A 21,757-nucleotide genomic window follows, 5' to 3' on the forward strand; every position below is an offset into this window, starting at 1 on the left:
CTGACAATAAAACTGCTTGGAGTAAACAATACCTCTAAAAATACAGAACTGCTTGCTTGGACGTGCTCCCCATTGTATCCAAAAGAGTAAGTTCAGTTTTGTATGATAGCTTAGGAAAAGACCATTCTTTAACAGTATTGCACTCAACTTGGGAGAACTATAAAAAGGCAGAAATACTCATTTCAGGACTTTGCTATAATAAGACTGAGACAGTCACTTAAAGTAAACTGCTCTTGATGTACATTTAAGAGCCCCATCTGTAAGTTTTTCTTTGTTTTCAATATTTTTTTTTGAACTTGGTTTATGTAGGTGTTTAACATTTACAATAAAGTTCCCTAGGCCTGTTGAAGAGCCTTGCTGTACCTTTTCCTGTAGCTTTGCAAAATCCTTCTCAGCTAGCCTCTTTTTCACAATGGTTGGGGTTGTTTTCAGTCTGCCTTCAATTCTCATACCCATTCATTCTGCTCAGAGTGGGGCAGTTAGTGATGACCACAATGAGTACCTTTCCCTCTACACCCACTCTAGAAGCTTGCACCTCTTTCTTAATCTCTTCTTTCTGCAGACCGCACAGTGGAACAGTGGTTTAAAGATACTTGTAGTCTTGAATATCTGTGTGATTATGTATAACCAGACATCTAAAGTAAATTTTATGCAGTGCCCTAAATATATTTTAGTAGCACGGAGACATCTGAATTTAGATTGAACCTTTACAATGATACTTAATTTTTATTTAGACTCCATAGCCCTGCATGCCCTCTGGACAATAGATTGATATGTACAGGCCACACAAATTTTTGCATTAGCATCCATCTCGAAGCTATAGCTCTTTCCTCATCTTGAGACATCTTCATCTACTTCTGCATATGGTGACAAACACCATTTAAAGCAGAACAAAACCAAAAAATCTGATTGCATGTCTGAATTTACTGTGTTTGAAGGACCTTGCATTCCGTCGAACTTTTAAGCTGAGAGGCTTGAAACACTAATAAACAGATCGGACTGGGCTAGGGGCTTTTTCCATCTTTTCAGAGGAAAATTCAAGATTACTGTGTTCAGAAAAAGAGAGCATTCTTCTGTGACTTAGTTTATATGTTGTCCCAAAACCTGAGTTTGTCACGTGGTGTGCAAGGAGCCAATCCACCCACAAGAGTGGAGGTATTTCCTTTTATTACATATCTGCACAGAGCTGAGTGTCTGTCCCAAGACAGCATACCAAGCTTTCAGATTAACAGTTGTTTATATTATTGATTGGTCAAAATCTGCTCTCCTATTATGTAAATTAGTACACATGCTTAGTTTTTATTTTGAGTCAGTGGTATAATTGGGGTGGGTGGTCTGTGGGTCGGTGGTTGTGATCTCCCCCTGCCAGAAGTACCTTTTCCCTAGTTTCTTCTTTTGTCAATTCCCAGCGGTTCTTCATGTGTTCCTGGCTAAACTTACATTTAATCATTTTGAACTTGTACTTTTGACAGACACATCCTGCTTATCAGACAAAGACATATTATTAATAAAACCCGCACATTGTTTTAAGACCCCGATTTCATAATTTCCCTAGGTCTAGCAGAGTTAATTTCTAACCTATAGTTATTTTGACATCAATTAAAGCACTTAGCTTGAAGGAAGGAAAGAAACATGAATCAAATCTCTTCTCTAAGGATTCTTTGGACATTTTATTAAATGACTTTTATTTCTTTAAGTTAGTCTGAAGAAGAGCATGTCGCTCACTCTTCCGTTGTGTGTGTCTTTTTAAACAAAACATGCATTATGTTTATTTTGAGTATTTCATTATTTGTGAGTATTGGGTCAAATAGGTAGAGGGAATATCCTGGCTGAGAATCTAACTTGAGATGAAGTGTTAAGATGTCTTTATCCCCAGCAGGCTGTTATGTGCTGAGTACATGCAGAAAAAGAGCATTAGGCGTAACTTAATTGTGGAACACTTAGACACCTTTGGACGTAAATGAGATACATGAGAATCCTGTTCTTGAGGACCTGTATTGTACTAGAGGTTTTCTTATTTTTCAGCATTCACATCTCAAAGGAACTATTTTTGGAAAATCTGAAAGCTCTCAGCTCACTGTGATGTATATTTGTTTTAATGTATACCGTTGTAGCAAGCATGTTGACTTTCATTAGGTAGATCTCCAAGTCACCCAGACAGTTTTGAAAAATTTACTGAAAAATGTCTCAATTCTTTCATTGTACACACAATCAGCACAATGAAGGGGACAGAGGGTTTCTTTCCTTTCATCTGCTTTATAATTGTGGAGATCATTGCTGAAATGACCCTTCAAAGCAGAAATAAAAGTTGAGTTGTCGGGGAGGAATGACTTAGGAATAGCATGTTCAACACCCCCTAATCTGTTAGCTGTGTCATTTACAATTATAGTAATTACATAAAGAAGCCTAAATGCTTTTTTCTCTTTTAGCCAACCACAACTCCACATAATTATTCATTCACCATGATTTAAATTGATAGACTGAATGAATAATAAGGATAGCCTTGAAATTCCTTCTGAAATGTGAAACTTGAAAATATCTGAACATTGAACCAACCTGCTTTCCCTTTTCTTTGGAAGACCATGAATTTTTTTTGGTAGACTAAACTAGCTCTTAGGGTTATCTACTTAGAAAGTAGCAGGATAATACTGCCAGGTGATTCTTAATAGGTAATACTAGTGTTACTTTAGTTAGTTGAGTAAATGAGAAGCAGCAGTAGGACTTTGGGAGGCCGTTTACTGCTCCACAAAAAATTTTAAAGTTATTGATTGTTTTTATTTCACTCATCAATTTTGAAGAAAACATTAATAAACTGAGCAATGAACACAACTTCACTCCCCTCTCTTCTGGAATGCAACTAAAGTTCAAGACTTACTTCAGTAGAGTACTTCTGAACTTGGAAGTATGTATCAAGAAAATATTTTTTTCCTGTAGTGTCATGCTAATGTATCAAGAGCACCTTGTATTATTGTAAAGATTATGGTATTAGGGTCTCTAAATGAACAAACTCTGTAAATGCTTATAAAGAGATTAAAGAAATCTTACCAGGAGATCTTTGTTAAAACATTTCCTACTTGGAAAATACTGCTTTCTCAAAATAAAACTTTTCTTAGAGGTGAATTTGAGTTATAAAAAAGTCTTAACATTCTCATGTCTATGATTCAATTTATAGCGGAAAGGACAGAAATAAGCTCTTTGAAGAAGCCAGTAGCCCTAAGGTATTTGCTGGGTCATCAAACATCTGTATTGAAATCCTTGTCCCAGATGGTCACTGAGCCATTCTTCTCAGGGTCAGCAAAGATAAGGACAGAGAGTGGCCTCTTTTTCTCTATTCAGATGCTTGTTAAAAAAAAAAAACAAAAAGCTGGTTTTTGTTTGTTAAACATAGGAAAAAGAAGTGTCAAACATTTAAAGGATACAGTTCCTCATTTCTGTCCCTTTATGTCTCATTCTGATTAAAAACACAGGAATTATGTTCAGGTTGGCTGTGGCTTATGTTAAAAAGAGAAGGAAAAAAAATTATCAGTTTTGGGTTAATCCTAGATATTGCTTAGGAATCTTGATCTTTGAGTGATCTAGGCAAAAGAACACTTTATTTTAAAAACGCTGAATTTACTCCTCTCTATAAATTTGATATCTGTTTTCTCTTCCAAAATGATTATTTTCATTGTATGGTCCCTTCTCTCCTTCGTGATTTTATTCTTTAGTTTGAACTGAAGATTAAGAAAAACTGAATTTATTTTAATGTATAAAGTATATAAATTCCTTTCATCTGTTTCAAAAAGTGTGAAGAGTTTTTCTTGCTTAATAGTCTCACTCTTTACAAGACTGACTTCCTGGAAATATTCTCCAGTCTTTGCCTAAATGTAGTTGTTTACCTTAAAATTATTGCTTGTAAGCTTATTTTTTTACTTCATATTCTGGGGCAAAAATTAAGAAAGAATCTGTGGGACATGCGTTACTTTGCAGTTGAAAATCGTATCTCTAATTTGAATTTTCTAGAATGCTACAGTATTTGTAATTATAATAAAGTAGCTATTTCACAGTATCATTACAATGCAGAGTTAAGAGTGCTTGGGCCATATGGGGGTTTTATAGCTTAGCAGCTTTGGATTTCTTTTAAATTCAACCTCAACTCTGAATTTCTGAGGCTTATAATGTGAGGCTTGGGGATAATTACATTATTTTTACACTGTATTTTCTCCTAATTTTCCTGGTATATCCAATCTAAACAGTAACTCTACTCTAATGCTATATACATTTGGGAATGAACACAGTAATAACGATTGTAGCTGCCAACTTGTTCAGTAGGTGAACCTCTACATCCACATTTCTCATCCTTATCAGGTAGTTGACTTTAGATAGCGACCCTAAGTCAATGCCAATAAGGCCCTTGATGATGCAACTGCATGAAAAAGCCTTGTTAGATGCAAGGGGCAGTTCAAAAAGTGTTTGCAAGCGCATGTGACAACTTTCCATTCCTTCACATCAGAAAAATGTGTTTGTCTCTTCAGCTGAATAGTTAAGTGATCCAGAGCTGATTAACAAATCAGAAATCCATCATCTGGGATAATGTGGGAGTCGTAATGTCCCCCACAGTGCCCGTTACTCTGACTTCACTGATCCTAACAATTTATTTTGAATTGGTATTTCCGAATCAGACAGAGCAAGCAACAAAATTTTCTTCTTGCTGGGTGTGGTGAGGGAAGTCTCCCATGTGACTTCAGGACGTAAGGTTGATTTTGTTAAGTTAGGGTAGCTTGCACTGTCCTTATATGGCAGTGTCCTCTTCTGCTGTAATAGTAGTGAAAGTTTATTTTAGCTCCAGTAATAAACAAGAACTGGGAATCTGTGTAATTCCAGGGGTTTCCACCTGCCCTGATTTTGCATGAGCATATAAATAAATAAATGGCAGTAGGCACAGAACAGCACCTATTTACTCACCTTCTGATTGTGGATGTTGCTATGTGGAAGCCATTGTGTATGGCTGTGATCATTAGTCAAAGCTTACAAAGGTCAGTGTGACCATCCTCACCTTCCAGATGGGAAATTGGATGTTGCTACGTGGAAGCCATTGTCTATGGCTGTGATCATTAGACAAAGCTTACAAAGGTCAATGTGACCATCCTCACCTTCCAGATGGGAAAATTGGCAGGCAGAATGAGGAGTGCCCTGCCTAAGCTCATCAGCAGAACCAGGTAGCAGAGGGAGGAATCTGTCCATTCAGAAAAATGTATGGTTATCATGTTCGTGATGCTGTCTCCTTCATTTTCTGAATGGATCTTGCACACTCTCCTGCTTCTTTTCCTTTTCTAAAAATAATGAGGCATCCTCTTACTGTTTCATTCACCTACATGGCCCCTCTTATTCTTTCATTTGTGTGTCCAAAAGCAGACTTGGTTCTGGAGAAGGTTAGCTGTGCAGTGCATACTGTGTCCCAAAGGTTGCTTGGGGGAAAGCTGTGCCTCAAAAATATACACAGCATTTCGCAGTTGTCAGTACCTCTTCACATCTTTTTAAAAAACCTGCCTATGTTTACAGACTAGCTTTAGTCTAAAGAGTGACTTACTGATGGAAGATACATAAATTGCTCACTTATTTGTCAATGTATAAATTAGGCTACTCTATATACAAGGCACAAATATGTGTCTAGTTTTTAAAACTTATTCATATTTTCTTAGGAGATATCATCTCCATACTATCAAAGTGGTTTAGCATCTTTGGTTTTACTCACTATCCTGTCATCTACTTTAATATGTGAAGTGCTCAGTCCAGCAAAAATACATTGCTTTCCTTGCTGTTTCTCCAGTTAAAGACCCCGAGAATTCCACCTGCCAATTCTTCCCTGTCTTCCTGGAGAGTCTTTAGCCACATCTGCACAGGGTGCAAATGAGTTGAAATAATGAGCTCAGGAAATGTCTCAATTAAACGTATTTACAGTGCCTCTGTTGTCTGTGCCACTTCTTGTACTTACCTATACAGGTTTCCCAGAAAAAAAATCCACTGTATGGATTCCTTTTTAAAACCCCCTACAGTTTTAGAGCAAGTGATTAACAATAATGAGAGCTCAAAAGGATAATTTAATTATCGTGTTCATTCAGTTCTCAGCTACTCCTCTCCCTTCTAACAAAAGTGCCAGTTAGTTCAAATTATGATGTAAACTCCTGTCAACAAAGGACTGGTTGAAGAGAGGCGACTCATTTATGAAAGGTCATCTGAGTACAGGTCACAGAAAACAACTTTGAACCACAATTGATCACTTTCATATTCACATCAGTGACCTAAATGTGAAACATTTCGTATCACACAGCTGGTTTCCCCCGAGTACTATCTTGTTCACATCATAGCTCCTTTTTCTGTCTCCATTACCTTGCGAATACACCTACAGCTGCAGAAGAAACTTAACAGTTTAGTCCTTAATCCTCCTGTGTTCTCACAATAAAACAAAATGCTTGCACTAACAACATGAACAGCTTGAGAAGTGAAAAATTAGCCCTGAATTAGGTTTACAGTGAGTGTTGACCATAAAAATAACTTTGCAGGAGTTTCTTTTTTCTTCTTCAGATGTCTTAGCAACCATTTATTTCAGTTTGCAATTCAAAAGGTATTTTCTTACAGCAATGTTGCAAATTCATGCTGGGATCAAAAATTCCTTCTGGGTTCTCTTGTACCTGTAACATGCTCATCTCAGGTAAAGGCTCTGCACTCAAAACTCATCCACCTGGATGGCTTATTGTGGTTATGCTGGTTATTATACAGTGGGCAGAAGAGAATCTAGGTCATTCTCTCAGTTGTATTGACTGAGTCAGTTAAAGAAGAGCTGTTCAATATAATCAAATTTCTGACCTCACTAACCGTAAAGATGTGAACAAATTAAAGTGTAAGTCTAGCATACTGTATCTTCCTTTATTCGGTCACTGCATTCTTAATTTTAGTGCATTGGTTATGATTCGAATTTACACCTGAACTTTCTGATTTTATTCAAGATCTCTAGGCTGAATTGTGCTGACCCGTCAAATCATGCTGGTTTTCTTATCTGCAGACCACATGCATGCCTATTTCTGATAAGACTTGTACATGTAGTTCTCAGACTGGTACTTCAGACTATAATCTTTCATCTGTCCAAAAACCATATGCAGCACATGTGGTACAAATTATCCCACTCAAACTCCTTCCAGCTCTTTGGAGACTGATATCATTCTCATGCCTACTGCCATCTACACATAAAATCAGCAAGGATCCTTCATAGTTGCAGTAGCTTGCCATGAGTTTCTTCTTTTTGTTGAATAAATGTATATTACCCTCCAGTTTATGTAGTGTGTTGGCACTTCACAGTCTAACATATTTGTCCTCAGAATTAATTCTTGAGATAGAAATATAGTATTACCCTTATTTTTAAAACTGCCACACAGGAAGTCAGTGATAAAGTACAGAGCTGACCTAGAATGTCTTAGCAGTGTGATTTGTGTCGTGATCCCTGCAACTGCACAGATACCACTATAGCAGTGAGGCCGTCAGTGTACAACCTCTACTGATCTAAGCCAGATTTCTGCTAGCCACACAGAGATAAAATGTTCTCCTTTTGCTTGTCTTTGAAGCTATCCAGTTTCATGTTCTTTGACGTAATTTCAGTAAACCCAATTCACCTTGTCTCTAGAACCAATGCAGTATTTCTCTCTGTGTGTATTGCAGCCGGCTCATTCACGGAACTGTGCTGCTTAGCATGACGTTGTACAGCACGCTTACAACAACAATGATTACCCCAGGCATCTGCAATACTGATACACCAACCTCAGTAACGTTGCAGGTAAGAAAGTGAGAAAACAAAGGTAAGAGTTGTTTTCCAATGAAGTGCAAGAAAAAGGATTGTTCCCACAGGTCATCAAGACCACACAGATTAAAAACCCTGTTTCCATTGTAGCTGCTCAAAGAGAGCATGCTAATCTTAATGGATGGAAGTCTATAATTCTGCACAGTTGCAAATATGTGTGATACTTTCCTTATCAAATGCCACCTCTGAGGGCTAGAGAAGGTTATTGTGGGGTAATTTTTGATAATTTTGATTCCAAAAATACTTTTGACACAAATTAATGACTTGGTACCTGACTTGCAGCTGCCTTTTCAAATCTGAACTTTTGTTCTGAGGACTATTGAATTACATGCCATTTTAAATGTAACACACAGCTTGCAATTACACTGAGTAACATAAAAAATTTGTAGAGGAAGTACCTACAAGGAAATTGTCAATAGACATCAGTATAGCTCTCCCTCGATGACTACATGCTGAGCACCCACTCATTATGGGCAGAACGGTGCTCCCAGTATAGAAAATGCATTAGGTCTACACAGTAGTTTTGTCACCTTTCCAGGTTAAATTAGGACTGGATATTTCAAGGGCAAAGGCAATTGTTTTCTATATTAAAGGATGAATGACTATTAGCAAATGACATGTAAAAGCAGATAATACAGATAAATGAGGCTGGCCTAAAAATGCCCTATTTTAAATAGATGAGCAAATGAGGACTTTCTAGTCTGAGGAGTTCAGTCATTGAAGCTACCTTAAAATAACTCCCCCTATTAATAATAAAGGGAAGTTGAAACAGTAAATGGCTATTAATATATAATCTTTCTCTGATGAAAGAAATGGAACAGGAGGATCTCTCATTCCCCCCACCTCATTTTCAGTTACTCCCATGCATGTGACACTATCACTGTTGGTGAACATGCTGGAAATGTCATAAAGACAGCTTTTCTGGTGTGACCAACAAGATGCTTACATTTTGTAGGAAATACCTTTGTTAACCTTTAGAGGTGTGATGCATGTCAAATACATATATTAAAAATAGACATAGATAAGAGATTATGATGTGCATTAATAAACCAAAACAGGACGTGCAAATTGAGCTGGATTTTGAAGAACAGCCTTAATTTTCATCTAAGTCTGTACTCAGATTATCAAGCACCTCAAGCTTTGTGATTTTGGTAAAAATGTTTTATTTCTCTGTCTTAAAAACGTTTTCCTAAATTTCTGACACCCATTACTGTGAGGGTGGTGAAGCACTGGACCAGGTTGCCCAGAGAAGCTGTGGATGCCCCATCCCTGGAGGTGTTCAAGACCAGGCTGGATGAGGCTTTGAGCAACCTGGTCTAGTGGAGGGTGTCTCTGCCCATGGCAGGGGGGTTGGAACTAGATGATCTTTAGTGTCCCTTCCAACCTAAACCATTCTATGATTCTGTATGTAAGTACAAACAATGAAAAATTGGTAGATGCTGTACAATATATATGAAATTGAACATCTAGAAGTGAGGTCAGGAATCTGATTTCCATCTCTTACACTGGCAAGCTACACGTCAGAAATATGCCTACTTTTTCAGAAAACAAAACAAATTCTACATTGATGGAAGATTTCCATTTAAGAACCAGCTCATTAAAACCAAGGAAAGGAGGAAAAAAGGAAAAAAAATTATTTCCGCTTTGAATTCGTACAGTTCTAATAAAATTGAAGTACAGTGCATTAAATTCTCCCAGGAAAGTCAATGACAAAGCTTCCACTGATTTTTGTGGACTGAGTTTATCATCAACATGTTTAAGTAATTTATTGCATACAGTGAACATCCTCAAAGAATTATCCCCTCTTCTTTTTCTTATATTTTGCATGTTTCCTGTGCAAATCCAATATAACATTTATTGACAGTTGTATCTGAGAATATATATTGCTAAAAGGACTTCTGTCTTTTGTTCTTTTTTTTTTTTTTTAATAAAGATTGATTTCCCAGAAACTAACTTGGAGTTCATTAAACCTGAACCTGAAGAAAGAAGAGGTGATCTTGAAGAGCCAACCAAAGACTGCCTGAAGCATATTACAAGACTTTCACAGACGCACTCTCTCTTACTGTAAGTTGTACCCAGCTAGCCCTGCTGATTCTTGGTTTGTTGTACTTATCCTATCAATCATATTTAAATGTACCCAGTTCTTTAAAAATCTTCCTTCCTTTCCTCTTACGGAGCCTAGCTTGATTGATTTAAGAAGTAACACCTCTAAGTGAGAGAATAGATTGCAGGAAAGACTAAATAAACCCCTGGAGCTGGCAGTGTGTTTTACCAGTTTAGAAAAAGATTGTTTTTCCCTTTCTATTACTGTGTCTTTAGTGACTTTGAAGCAAGAAATTAATTTTTCATTCAAAACATAAAATTTTCAGGTGATGCAGTAAGTCTACATCAGTATTAGCAAGAAAACCTTTGGGTCCTATGAAAATCAGCCTCTACTAATAATACATTTAGACTTCAGCTTTAAGTAGTTAAATGGCATATAATCATTAAAACAATCTGTGTCAAGTTATAAGCAAGGAAAGAAGTATGGAAATTTTAGCTTTCACAGAAAGTGGGTAAAACAGTGAAAGAAAACACACTGTTTACACTGGGGCAGATTAGTATGCTCTGCTATAGGTATGTTACACCATCAATTAGGATTATGTACTGTATAAAATAATTTTAGATTTAAGTAGAGTAGAATCAGGAGCACAGGTGCTTAGAAAGAGCCGTTATACCAATCACAGTTAATTATGTGAATTAATCCTGCATCAAAGGCCAAAAGGTGCATTAGTTGTGCAGTAACTAAATAACTTAAAGCCAGTTCAGCCCTCTCAGTGTGATATGACGTATCTGTTAAGAAGACTTTCCTATGCTGACTTCTATGTTGGTTGTTTGGGATTTTTAAAATCAATTTCTTTAAAGAAAGACAAGAGACAAACTTGCTGGTGTATTTGATGTTTACTTCAACTTTTAAAAAGACAGAATGAAAATGTAAAATTATTTTTATTAACCATGGGGTCTGTGATTTGATTCTTTTTTTATTTTAAGTATGAATGAGGGGGTCAGTGTTTTGTTGTTAATGCCTGCTGTGCCAGGGCAAAAGTTGTCAGCAAAAGTTCCACCTGCAAAAGGCGCTCCAGGAGTGATTTCAGAACTTTCAGTCAATGCACCTGACCTCTACTCATGGTGAAGCGGTGGGTTCTATAAGAAGGAATAAGATCATTAAACATTTAGTTAAGTACAGAGCAGTTTGTCAGGAAAGAGCCAGTGTGGCTTCTGTGAATAGAAATCCTGCCACACCAACCTGTTACTGTCCTAGAAGATTGTCAGTGGGTACATGAATATTGGAGATTTGGTGGATGTTCAAAAATTTGCCAAGGTTCCACATCAGGTTGTTAAAGAAATAAAGTTGCCATGGGTTTAGAGGAAAACTGGTTAAAGGCAAAGATTGGATGTTTAATGGTACCTTTTCAGAATGGAAGATCAGAAGTAGTGTCTTTCAACACTCATGATTGGGACCAGTTTTATTCAGTATCTTCATCTATGACATGCAGAAGGAAGTGGGCAGGGAAATCTCCAGGTTTGTATGTGGTATTAAGCTCTTCCAGATTGTCAAAAACCATGGCATGGAAGGGAGATCCAGAAGGACCTTACAAACCTGAGCATAAACACGACAGAAGAGCTTCAATGTGGATAAATTTAAGGGAATATATTTAAGGAGAAAATATTTACGCATTGGTACATGACACTGAACTCAGAACTGGTGATTACAATGCAGGAAATACATCATGGCATTGCTGCTGATATTTGCCTGAACTCACGAGCACAATGTGCAGTAGCAGCAGCCAAAATGCAATCAAAATGTTGGGCACCATCAGGAAGGATGTAGAGAAAAGCCAGTGTGTGCCTTTTCACTGCTGCCTAAAACCTGAACATTCTGTATTTGAATATGCTGCATAGTTCTTGTCTGCACAACTCGGGAAGGACACCATAGATCTGGAAAATGTTCAGAGAAGGGCAACTAAAATGATCAAAGGGATGAAGCATCTGCTCGACTAAGAGAAGCTAAAAAGGCTGGAACTCCCTAGTTTGGAGAGGAAATCCATAGAGAATGTGTGTGTGTGTGATTAATTTTTATAAAATTGGTGGTGAACAAGATGAATGCATCATCAAATCCCATAACATTCAAACTATTCAATGAAACAAGTAGGATATAAATTGTCAACAAATGGAAGAAAGTACTTCCTAAGATAACAGTGAACTTTCAAATCTGCTGTCACAAAGCTGTAGAGGTAGACAACATCATCAGATTCATGAAGGCTATCCACAAATTCATGGATAACAGGTTCATAAATAGGTTTTACAAAGACTAGGCAACTGTAGTCCCTATGACATCCCAAATATGACAATTTTGGGTTCTGTGGGAATATGAAGGGAAGAGACCACTGAAAGTTATCAGGCTGGAGTTAAGGCTTTGATAAGTTCAATAACAGGTTCTTGGAGGAAAGGGAATGGTAGCTCTGTATTTTTCCACAGTTTGTGGATTTCAGTTATCCGATTCTGTGGGCAAAGCTGGTCTGCCAAAGGAATTATTAAGGTGAAGGCTAGAATATTTGGGGTTTGAATGAAGGAGTTGCTTTTTTAGAGTACTTTCTGATCAAGAGGAATCTGTCAGCTTGTAATTTTTGTGGTATCTGTATCAGAGGAATGCTTTTTACCTTCCTTGGTCATGATGGAGTTTTATTTAAAAAATTTGTAACAACGTATTGGTATCCAAACACGTTATTACCCTGATATCTGAAGATCTCTTCTTTCCTTTTTTTTTTTAGGTTTTTTTTTTTTTTTTCTGTGTGTCGAGAAGAAGAGAGGAAACTAGGTAGCTTTTCAGTGTCAATATGTACGGGGATGTTTCAGGCATACAAGCTTCAAATATGATTTTGAAATAGCTGGGTGTTTGTGGTTAGAAGACACAAGAGACCTTTCTCAGGTTTTGGGGATCCTTCTGTTTGTTCTGCTGAAAGCAGAAGGAGTATGTGAATGGACAGAAAATGTTCTTAACCCTATGGTAAAAAAAGAAGAAACAATGGTTGAAAGCAGACAACTGCATGGTTGTTCCTGTTATAAGCTGTTGAATCCAGTAATGTTATGAATGCAAGGGTGCTGTGGCTCCGTGTCCCCAGGTTCAGCCATTAGAAAGGTGGACCACATATTCCTGGCAGGAATATCAACAAATCAACACAGGCAGAAAGAAGTACCTTACCAGAACACACAAACATGTAGCACTGCCACAAAATGGACAGAACAGACAGCCTGATACTGTTACTCCTCCCTGCCTGTTCAGAATCAAAGTCCACAGTTTGAATACATATACATACACATATATTTATAGTATCAAAATGTTAATTGCTTCAGTAGTTGGGCTCACGCAGTCAATCCTGTAGCTGGCTTCAGATCTCCCCGCTCTCCCCAGCTGCTGACACCCAGGCACGAGCCCCCAGGGTTCACGACCACACTCTAGTTGCTGATGCTTGGACCTCTTCCTGATACACGAACATGGGTTTCACCAGTAGCTGATCCAGTCATATGGTCTTCCCAGTAGCTGACTCTCGGACCCCTGTCTCTCTGGTAGCTGTCTCAGATCACTGGTCCCTGTAGCGAGCATCTCTTGGATGTTGATTAGTGAGGGGATCAATGGGACTGAAGGAAATTAACTTCACCATATGGCTCTTGCACTCCTCACAGCCCTACACTGTGTGCTGCTGTGTGATCTTTGGCATAATCGCCAAACTAGGCAAGAGAGGGAGGACCAAGAGAATTCATTAGTTACTGGTAGCCATTTGGCTGACTTCTGAAAACATTTCTGAGTGAACCTTTGATTCCTTTTCTGATTACTGTGTTTGAAATGCAAAAGCCAGAAAACTAGTCATCTGAGATAATAGTTGCTCCTCAAATGTGATACAGCCTGCTTGTGTGCAGTGGCTCCCACTGTAAGGATCAGAGACTGGTTTGAAGCCAGAAAGATGACAGTCTTATTTCTGCCATCTTTTTTCCTTCGTTCATAATTTTCCTTCTGTTTCACTTCCCTTTTTCTTTTCCTTTTTGATACTTACCTGGTAAGAATCTAGTGTGCCTACCAGTTGTCACTAGAGTACCATTGCTGTGAATTGTGATTAGAAAGGCTACTTCCAGGGGGGTGAATAGTGGAACAGGTCTGAAAAAATCAGTGATGCTGCACGCTTTTTTAGTCTGTCCATGGGAGAGAAACTTGCAAGTGATTATCGGTGCAGGGGGACAGAAATTTGCATTTGCTAGCTTTGCTGGTCTTTTCTCTTTTTGCCTTCTGTCTTGTTCTGCTTTAGTACTCAACACGAAGAACAAAAACATCTCAGAAGCATTTAAACTCATTTTTGCCATATCCCCCACAAAAATGTAATTATTAAGACTAGCTAGCAAATCTTTCACAGAAGCTGTTTCCCTCATTTAGCTAAAGGGATTAATTAAAACTTTTAAACTGAAAAATACTGAATTGTTTAGGTTTTAAGATATTTTATTTTTATTTGTGTTGAGTAGAAGGCTATATATTTTAATGTAGCTGTTATATGGAGGGCAATTTAGATACAGCTCTACCTAAAAAAACCCATGAACTGCATTTTTATCAAAAAAAGGATTTATTAGCATCTTATTGAGCCAAAGAAATATCCTTATTAGCATAACAATCTTCCTATGCTATATGTATGCAAAATACTTTTACCATCTATCTTAAATGCCCTCTTACATGTATATGCAAACTTTTGTTACAACTGAGAAACTTAAAATCAATACCTAAAAAAAACCCTACCCCACCCAACCTTTACTTTAATCTCTGATCTTTAAAATATGGAAAGAGAAAATGGCATTGCCTCTGGAGTAAAGTCAGAGTGAGAAATCTGTTATTTAGAAAACCTGATACAAGGATTGATTTCTTATCTCCCTTTGTAAGCTCAGTAGAGGTTTTAGCTGCTTTAATCTGAACAACAGATTGTCTGTTTTAGAGGATGCTGTTTGAAAGCTTAAAATTCTGTTTAAATTCAAAATATAAAAGGGGTCCTTTAGCTGAACTGTCCTGCAGAATACCATCCAAATGCATAAGAAAACCAAACAGGCAGTAAAGTCTTAGGCCTATTTTATCTCTTTTTCTGTGTGGAACTTCTTCACTGAAACATGAAGACATTTATCTATGGTCACAATAGACATGCTGTGAATTCTGAAACCATTTATTGAAATGGTTACTAAAATGATACTCTTCTTGAAATGAGCACTGAAAGTCATGATAGATTTTTTAGCACAGGTTCATCTTCTGCATACATTTATGAGCTTATTTTCCTGAAGGAAAGAAATAAACATTCACTCTTGTGACAGTAAAAAACGTGCCCATCTTTGCACCAGCACTCTCTGTTCTTGAGCACTTGGCAATTCAAAATTGCAAAGAAGAAAACTTCTCCAGTGCATAAAGAGCCAAAGGAACTCATTGCCATGCATTGTGAAAGCTACAATCTTGACAGTTAGAGCAGGGCTAAGATAGGTTTTTGGCTAAGAATATCCCAAAACATTGCAAATAGAAGGAAGAAGAACTTGGAAAGAATGTAAACGCTTGGATTTTGGGCCCTGCTTCCACATCTGGATAATGAAACGCTTGACTGGAAACAAGCTATTTACTTACAGCCTTCTACAAGGTTTCTCGCACCTAGCTCTGAAATATCTAGGTCCGTTTAAAGTCACAGTTAGGTAATGTTATTAAGTTGATGGATCACCAATCTGGTCAAGTATGACCAAAAAAACTGATGTTCCTCTTGTGTTCAGTAATGGTTTGTGTGAACTGCAGAGAGATCAGCTTGCACTCTCAAAGTTTGCTTTTGAAGGCTCTGATATCAAATTAAGGAGATTGAGCTTGTTTCTCGCAGGGAATTTATTTTTATGTTTTCTGATGGTATCAAAACCTAGGATTTAATATTCCTGAGGGAAAGACATCTAATTATTAACAAATCAGAGGATATATAGCAAAAAACATTCTGAGGCATTTCTCACTGTGGTGAAATACGATGTCATGACTGACTATTTTATCAATATGTCATTTAGATATCTAGCATCTTTATGAGGAATTTGGTATTGCATCCTTTTTTGTGAGTACAGCTAAGCATGGCATGCTAGGCCTTGAGAACAGCCATAGAAGTTTCTGGGAGCTTTCCTTCCCTTGTCCAAACCCATACCAGTGCTAGCGATAATCACAGTCTGTGTGTGTGTGTGCGCGCTTCCATACGTGCTCATCTCCCTGTCTATGTGTGTGGGTGTGCCTAAACCCTATTTTAAATGCAAACACACTAAAAATAAACACACCTGTATTAAATAGTGAAAACAAGGGCAGGGATGAAAGCAGTCCTGTGTGTCTAGTTGTTACAAATAGTTAGTTAGTTAGAGATGATGTGTAGCAGATGGATGGAACAATAATTTGTCCAGTGATAACTGCACCTTCTTTGTCTCTATCAGAAAACCCCAGTAAAAGCAAACAAATAAACAAACAACACCAACAACACAGACAGTGAAGAAAAATGAAAGTGCTTGGGAAGTGAAATAACCATATATGTGTGTCTTTTGACACTTCATTTTTATATGACCCAAGGCTGACAGATTCGGAATATAAGTATCACTTTTCTTATAAAAGCTGGTCTGCAGAAAATGATATCCTACCCCAAGGAAAACACATATTTAGCTGAAAAGCAGTGTACCATATGACTTGGCCCCTCTGTACAATAAAGTTTGTTGCTACACAAAGCTCCAGGTGGTTTTAATTTCAAACTGAATTTCTAATCTTCTCTTCCAGACTCTCAGAGCAACAAAGAAGAATCTTATGGTTTTATCGTTACTACTGCAATGATCAAAATTGCTCCCTTCCTTTGGTACTGGGCAGTGCTCCCAGTTGGGATCGAACATCTGTATCAGAAATGTATGGCGTGTTGAGGAGATGGAGGTTTTCTAACCCTCTGGAGGCACTTGGGCTTCTGACTTTCAGGTAAGGGGAAATTAACCAAGTAGGATAATAGGAAAATATCAATAAACAGAATGATCACATGCTGATTAATTGAGCACTTTGATTTGCTCAGCACATTATCATGCTTCGGTTCCCTGACTGTGCTTTCGGTTGTGTCCCTGTGTCAAAGTGAGGATATAGTTGCAGGTCTTGTGATGACCTCAAGTTGAATGTACCAGCCCTGCCTTCCTGTCTGAGAAGGTTTTCTATTTCTAAGGACGATGGAAAGAGAATTTTATTTTCTATAGCAGATCCAGTCAGTTTCTCTTAACAGGTGATCAGTCAAATACTTAACACTTGCATAGCACTCCATATCTTCAAACTACTGTACTGAGATGAAATGACTGATGGGAGATAAGGAGGATTGAAATATGCTTCCAGATTATGATACCATGTACATACATACAGTCCCGCCTGTAAACCCATCTTTCTGAAGTAGATAGGATGAAACTTTGAAGTCAGTTCCCCACACTTTGGATAAATTCTATTGTGATACTTTACACTCCACCCCCACTTCTTACACTGTGATCTGATTGTTTGCTGGAGGGCTTTCTTGATGTTGGAGATAGTCTTACCTATGATGTAATAGCAGATGTCAGGGGACATAATCTGTATCAGCAGTTACATTTCCTCCAAAAGCTTGGGAGGTATTTTGCATTAAGTGAACTACCTGTGAAAACATTAAACATAGAGATGACATAGTTGGGCAAATTTGTTTTATCAAGCCCTTGCTTGTCTGGGTAGGCACAAGCTGTACCAGCTTTGCAATCTCAGTTCCATGTTGTACTTTTAGAAAAAAATACCTCACCTAAATATTGACTTGAGAAAAGACTGTATACACTCACCACTCTTATTTAATAACATAAAACTGACTATAGACTGTTATTTCTCGCTGGATGCAATTTCCTAAGAACACCTGTGTCTCAGGTTTATATCTGTACTATTAACAGTTTCACATGTTTGCATACGTGTCTTTTTATGTTTAGTGGGAACGATGGAAGCAAAGATCCTGAAAGATCAGGTTCTGAAGCATATTATCATTACCTTATTTACCATTATTAAATTATTAAAATCAATATCTAATTTATAAAAGAACCATGTAGGAAGGATTATATGGGCATTGTGTTGCCTTCCACACTCCAGAGTAGCAAAAGATTTTGAGATGGTTTGTCAAAGTATGCCAGGCTTTCAGATCAGACCTTTTAGCAAATTTTGTTTCTGTGTATGGGTGGCCTTTCTGCAAATGAAGAGCTTGATTATTCTTTGAAGATGCAGCTCTGCATCAAGGTGTGGTGCAGAATATCAGTCCTGCCAGGTGCTTCACAGAATATTTAATATGACTCAGCCTGTCACAGAGCTTCTCAGTGTGTAGTGGATGCAGTGTACATGCTGTTCATTCTTGATACCACGAAGACTGCTGTCATGAAAAGACAGGAAGATGTCATCACTTTGTCTCTTGTGGTGCCACTGTTGGGAGTGGCTGGCACCTACAGTGGTGCCAAAGAACAAGTACTTCTGATCAGGATCTTATCTGGTTTGTCCCTTTAGTTTCTTTCTCACAAAAGATAATATCAATCTGTTTTTTTTGTTTGTTTTTTTCTTTTTTTTTTTTTTTTTTTACTTCATGGTAACGCTACAGAAAGTAGCTCTGGATCACAGTACAAATCCTCTTTTAAAAAAAAAAATTTCTATCTTTCACATATCCACAATATTTTGTAGGTGCATGAACAACTGGGAGGCGAACCTTCAGAAACTGAAGGATTACATTTCCTTAAAGATGCCTAGTTTCAGAGATGTCTAGCTTGCATGATTTAACTGCTGAGAGACATGTATATGCAATTGGAGAGAGTGGGTTGAAGGAGAGGAGTATGTTCCATGTAAATGGATGTTTGAGCTTTCTTCTCTTGGTTTTCTTTTTTCTTATATTTCAATCATTTTGAAAAGTAAAGTAGCACTGGATAGGGTCCAACTTTCCTTCACCATTACTTCACTGACTTTGGATTGTAGGCTCCATAACTGACCTGTTTTTGAAGATTCATTCAGTTCTATCCTGTATTATGTTTGGCACTGACAACTCATCAACTCAGTTCCTCACTTCTATAATTCACAAAACAGTTCTCTGATTCCTTGTGATTATTTAGACACAGCTGAATGATCCATGTTCATATAAAACATGATCAGAATATAAAATAAATGTTCTTTATATATTCATGTCCATTTTAAGGACACTATTAAATCATAAGTAAAATAAATTAGCGCTGATCTTTGTCTACAGGTATTGTTAACATAGTGCAAGAATTCAGGAGCAGCTGCACTAAATCAGACCAAAAATCCATTTACTGCGTCCTGTCTCCAATGGTGACCAACAACAGACACCTAGGGAAGACAAAGAGAATGGGCCAAATATAATGACAGAATATCCTGTAGCAAGGAGATCCACAGTTGTATAATTTCTATGTACCACAATTTACCACATTGTTAGCAATAACATAAAGGAGACTAAGTGTTTCCAGTCACTCTGAATTTGGATGCTTCTTTTGCTGGAACTTCAGTTTGCAGTGTCTTAAAGAGAACCTGATTTCCTCCTGCAGGTGTGTGCTTACTCTTTATGCAGTTTAGAGAGGGTACTCAAAATCACTAGTAACCTTGTGAGCCTTGGGCTGGGGACTCTAAATTATCCTGCTTCTCGGAGTGGAAAAGCAGCATCTGTCCTGATGATTAAGCTCAAGCTCACATTTACAAAGATAAAGAAATGAAAATCATTGGAGGTGCTACCTCATTGACTGTGTTAGAAGACAACGTCAGAGAGCTGAGAGAGAGGTATCATGACCCATCAGATCAAGCCCTGTTGTCACGCATCTGGGTTAGAATGCTCTTTGCAACTTTCTGAAACTTCAACATTGATTTGTTCACTACACAGTTAAATGTACAATTTAATAGATATTTCTTGTTCTTTGAGCATGTCTCTCCTGTTTATGCTCTTCCACTTCGCAGGCACATCTCAAGGTAGCCAAATGATGACATACTCATTTACACAGTAGAAAGGAAAAACTTTCATAAATTGGAAACACAATCATGGTACATTTCAGAGATAAATTTGGTGGCAACCTTGCATCCAGTACTTGCAGCAAGTGCATTGATTCTTAAAGCCCCAGAAGACAATGCTTAAAAAAAAAGAATTTAAAGAACAATGAATGTTTCTTTAATCAATAAATACAGGATGCAGAGGGTGGCAGGCGGAAGTGTAGAATAAGATTTTACACTTTTAGTTTTACTCTAATTTCAGGGAAGGCTGATTATAAGCCTTTGGCTGAAAAATAAAATTTTCCCTAAGGCAGAAGGTATAGAACTGGTCCCTCCTACTCAGCACTACTTATTGGTGCTGTGTGCATTTTACCATTGACTTCACTTACTGAGTTTGGTAAAAAGCCAAGCTTTAGTGGAATTAGAGCTTTCTATAACTATATCTACTTTGCATGGCACACTAGCCAAGGAAATAACACCAGTACACTTTTTATTCAGAGAATTTTCTGTCTGACAGAAAGAAATGGAAGGCAGTGTGTTAGAAATGCCATCATTTATGATGTGTTGCTAACATGCCAATGTTTTGTGTACATATAGAACAACTGCACTTAAGAATTTTTATCAGGTTATTTTGCTATTCAAATTATTGAAAATTAAAGCCAAAGTATATTCATTAAGCCAAACAGCACAATGTTTCCTCCAACCTTCTTTTTCTGGCACATGTAGAGTACACTTGCTGCCCTGTCAGGCATTGTGGCTATGAATCAGGAAATCAAGCTAGAATAATTAACAGCCACCAAAGAAGGTATGTCATTTTCTAGCCTGCCACCACTCTGAAGAGAGAACTTTTTTCAGTAGACAGTGGAGGTGAGGAAATAAACTCCCTGGTAGGCTTAACAATTTTTCCTGGAAACTTCCTGCTAAATTCTAGCTCTGGCAGGGCAAGTGCACAGGAAGAGACATTCCTTGAAAACCATGCGCCAATTCAGAAGATTTTGATATAAGGCATTAAGAAGTCAGAGGGATTTTCTACTAACTTAGTTAAGACCCTGTATGAAGCAGGCAGAGTAAGGGAAGATATGACTCCTCTTACCTCTCCTTGACCAGAGACGATGCCCTTTTGGTTATAGCATCCCTCAGCCTTTGACTGTCACAATATTATTTTGGATTTTCACATTATGTATGAGAGTATCTATTAAGCTTCAGAGGTTACAGTGTATACCAATATATGTGAAATTCCCTTTCTTACCAATAGTTATAATAAAATGTGACAGCTTGAAGCCAGATTTTGTTCTTACACCTTTGAAAGCCAAATTGATTTAGAAGTATTGAATCAGATTGTCATTGTTTTAATAAAAGCAGAAGTTAAACTGTTCCATGAGAGTCCACAACAGAATGCCCAACAGAGTATTATCAAACAGATACAGCTAGAGTATATCTTGCCTGTTTGCATCTTACTTGGTTTAAAAGGCTGTAGTTTTATATAAACATAGAGAGCAGACACAGGCTTATGCAAAGAAATAGGACAAGAACAAAGCAGTTCGTCTGCAATTAATTTGATACTTTGATGTACAGAACACACTGCCGATAAAGCTTTTAAATTGCTTTGTAGTAGTGTACATTAAATTTAGTGATACCTTCTTTGGAGATGTATGCATTGTTAGGAATAGGCAATTCTTCATTTTAAGCATCATAATATGATTAATTTCTTCTTTTCACCGCCTTTAACCATTTTTAGCTTTCTTGGCAATAAATATGAAGGTACTGCAACAGACATCTGTAGTGAGCAAACTAACAATGGATAACTGTGTAGGATATGGCATGCTTTCTGTATGTAAATGTGCATTCTAATCAGG

At 37.5% G+C, this 21,757-nt stretch overlaps 1 protein-coding gene across 1 annotated transcript in view; it reads left to right on the forward strand.

Moving 5' to 3' along the window:
* Positions 1-21,757, forward strand: part of PIK3C2G (phosphatidylinositol-4-phosphate 3-kinase, catalytic subunit type 2 gamma) — a gene marked incomplete at its 3' end in the record, with an annotated part of 122,058 nt that overhangs the window by 6,420 nt on the left and 93,881 nt on the right. The window contains 4 exon segments of the mRNA XM_010082727.1: positions 1-86; positions 7,693-7,807; positions 9,765-9,895; positions 16,671-16,859. The exon segment at positions 1-86 is cut by the window's left edge and continues 21 nt beyond it. Coding sequence (XP_010081029.1) covers positions 1-86; positions 7,693-7,807; positions 9,765-9,895; positions 16,671-16,859 — 521 coding nt within the window.

This window comes from Pterocles gutturalis, unplaced genomic scaffold (genome assembly GCF_000699245.1).
Source record: "Pterocles gutturalis isolate BGI_N339 unplaced genomic scaffold, ASM69924v1 scaffold970, whole genome shotgun sequence".
NCBI classification, from domain to species: Eukaryota; Metazoa; Chordata; class Aves; order Pterocliformes; family Pteroclidae; genus Pterocles; species Pterocles gutturalis.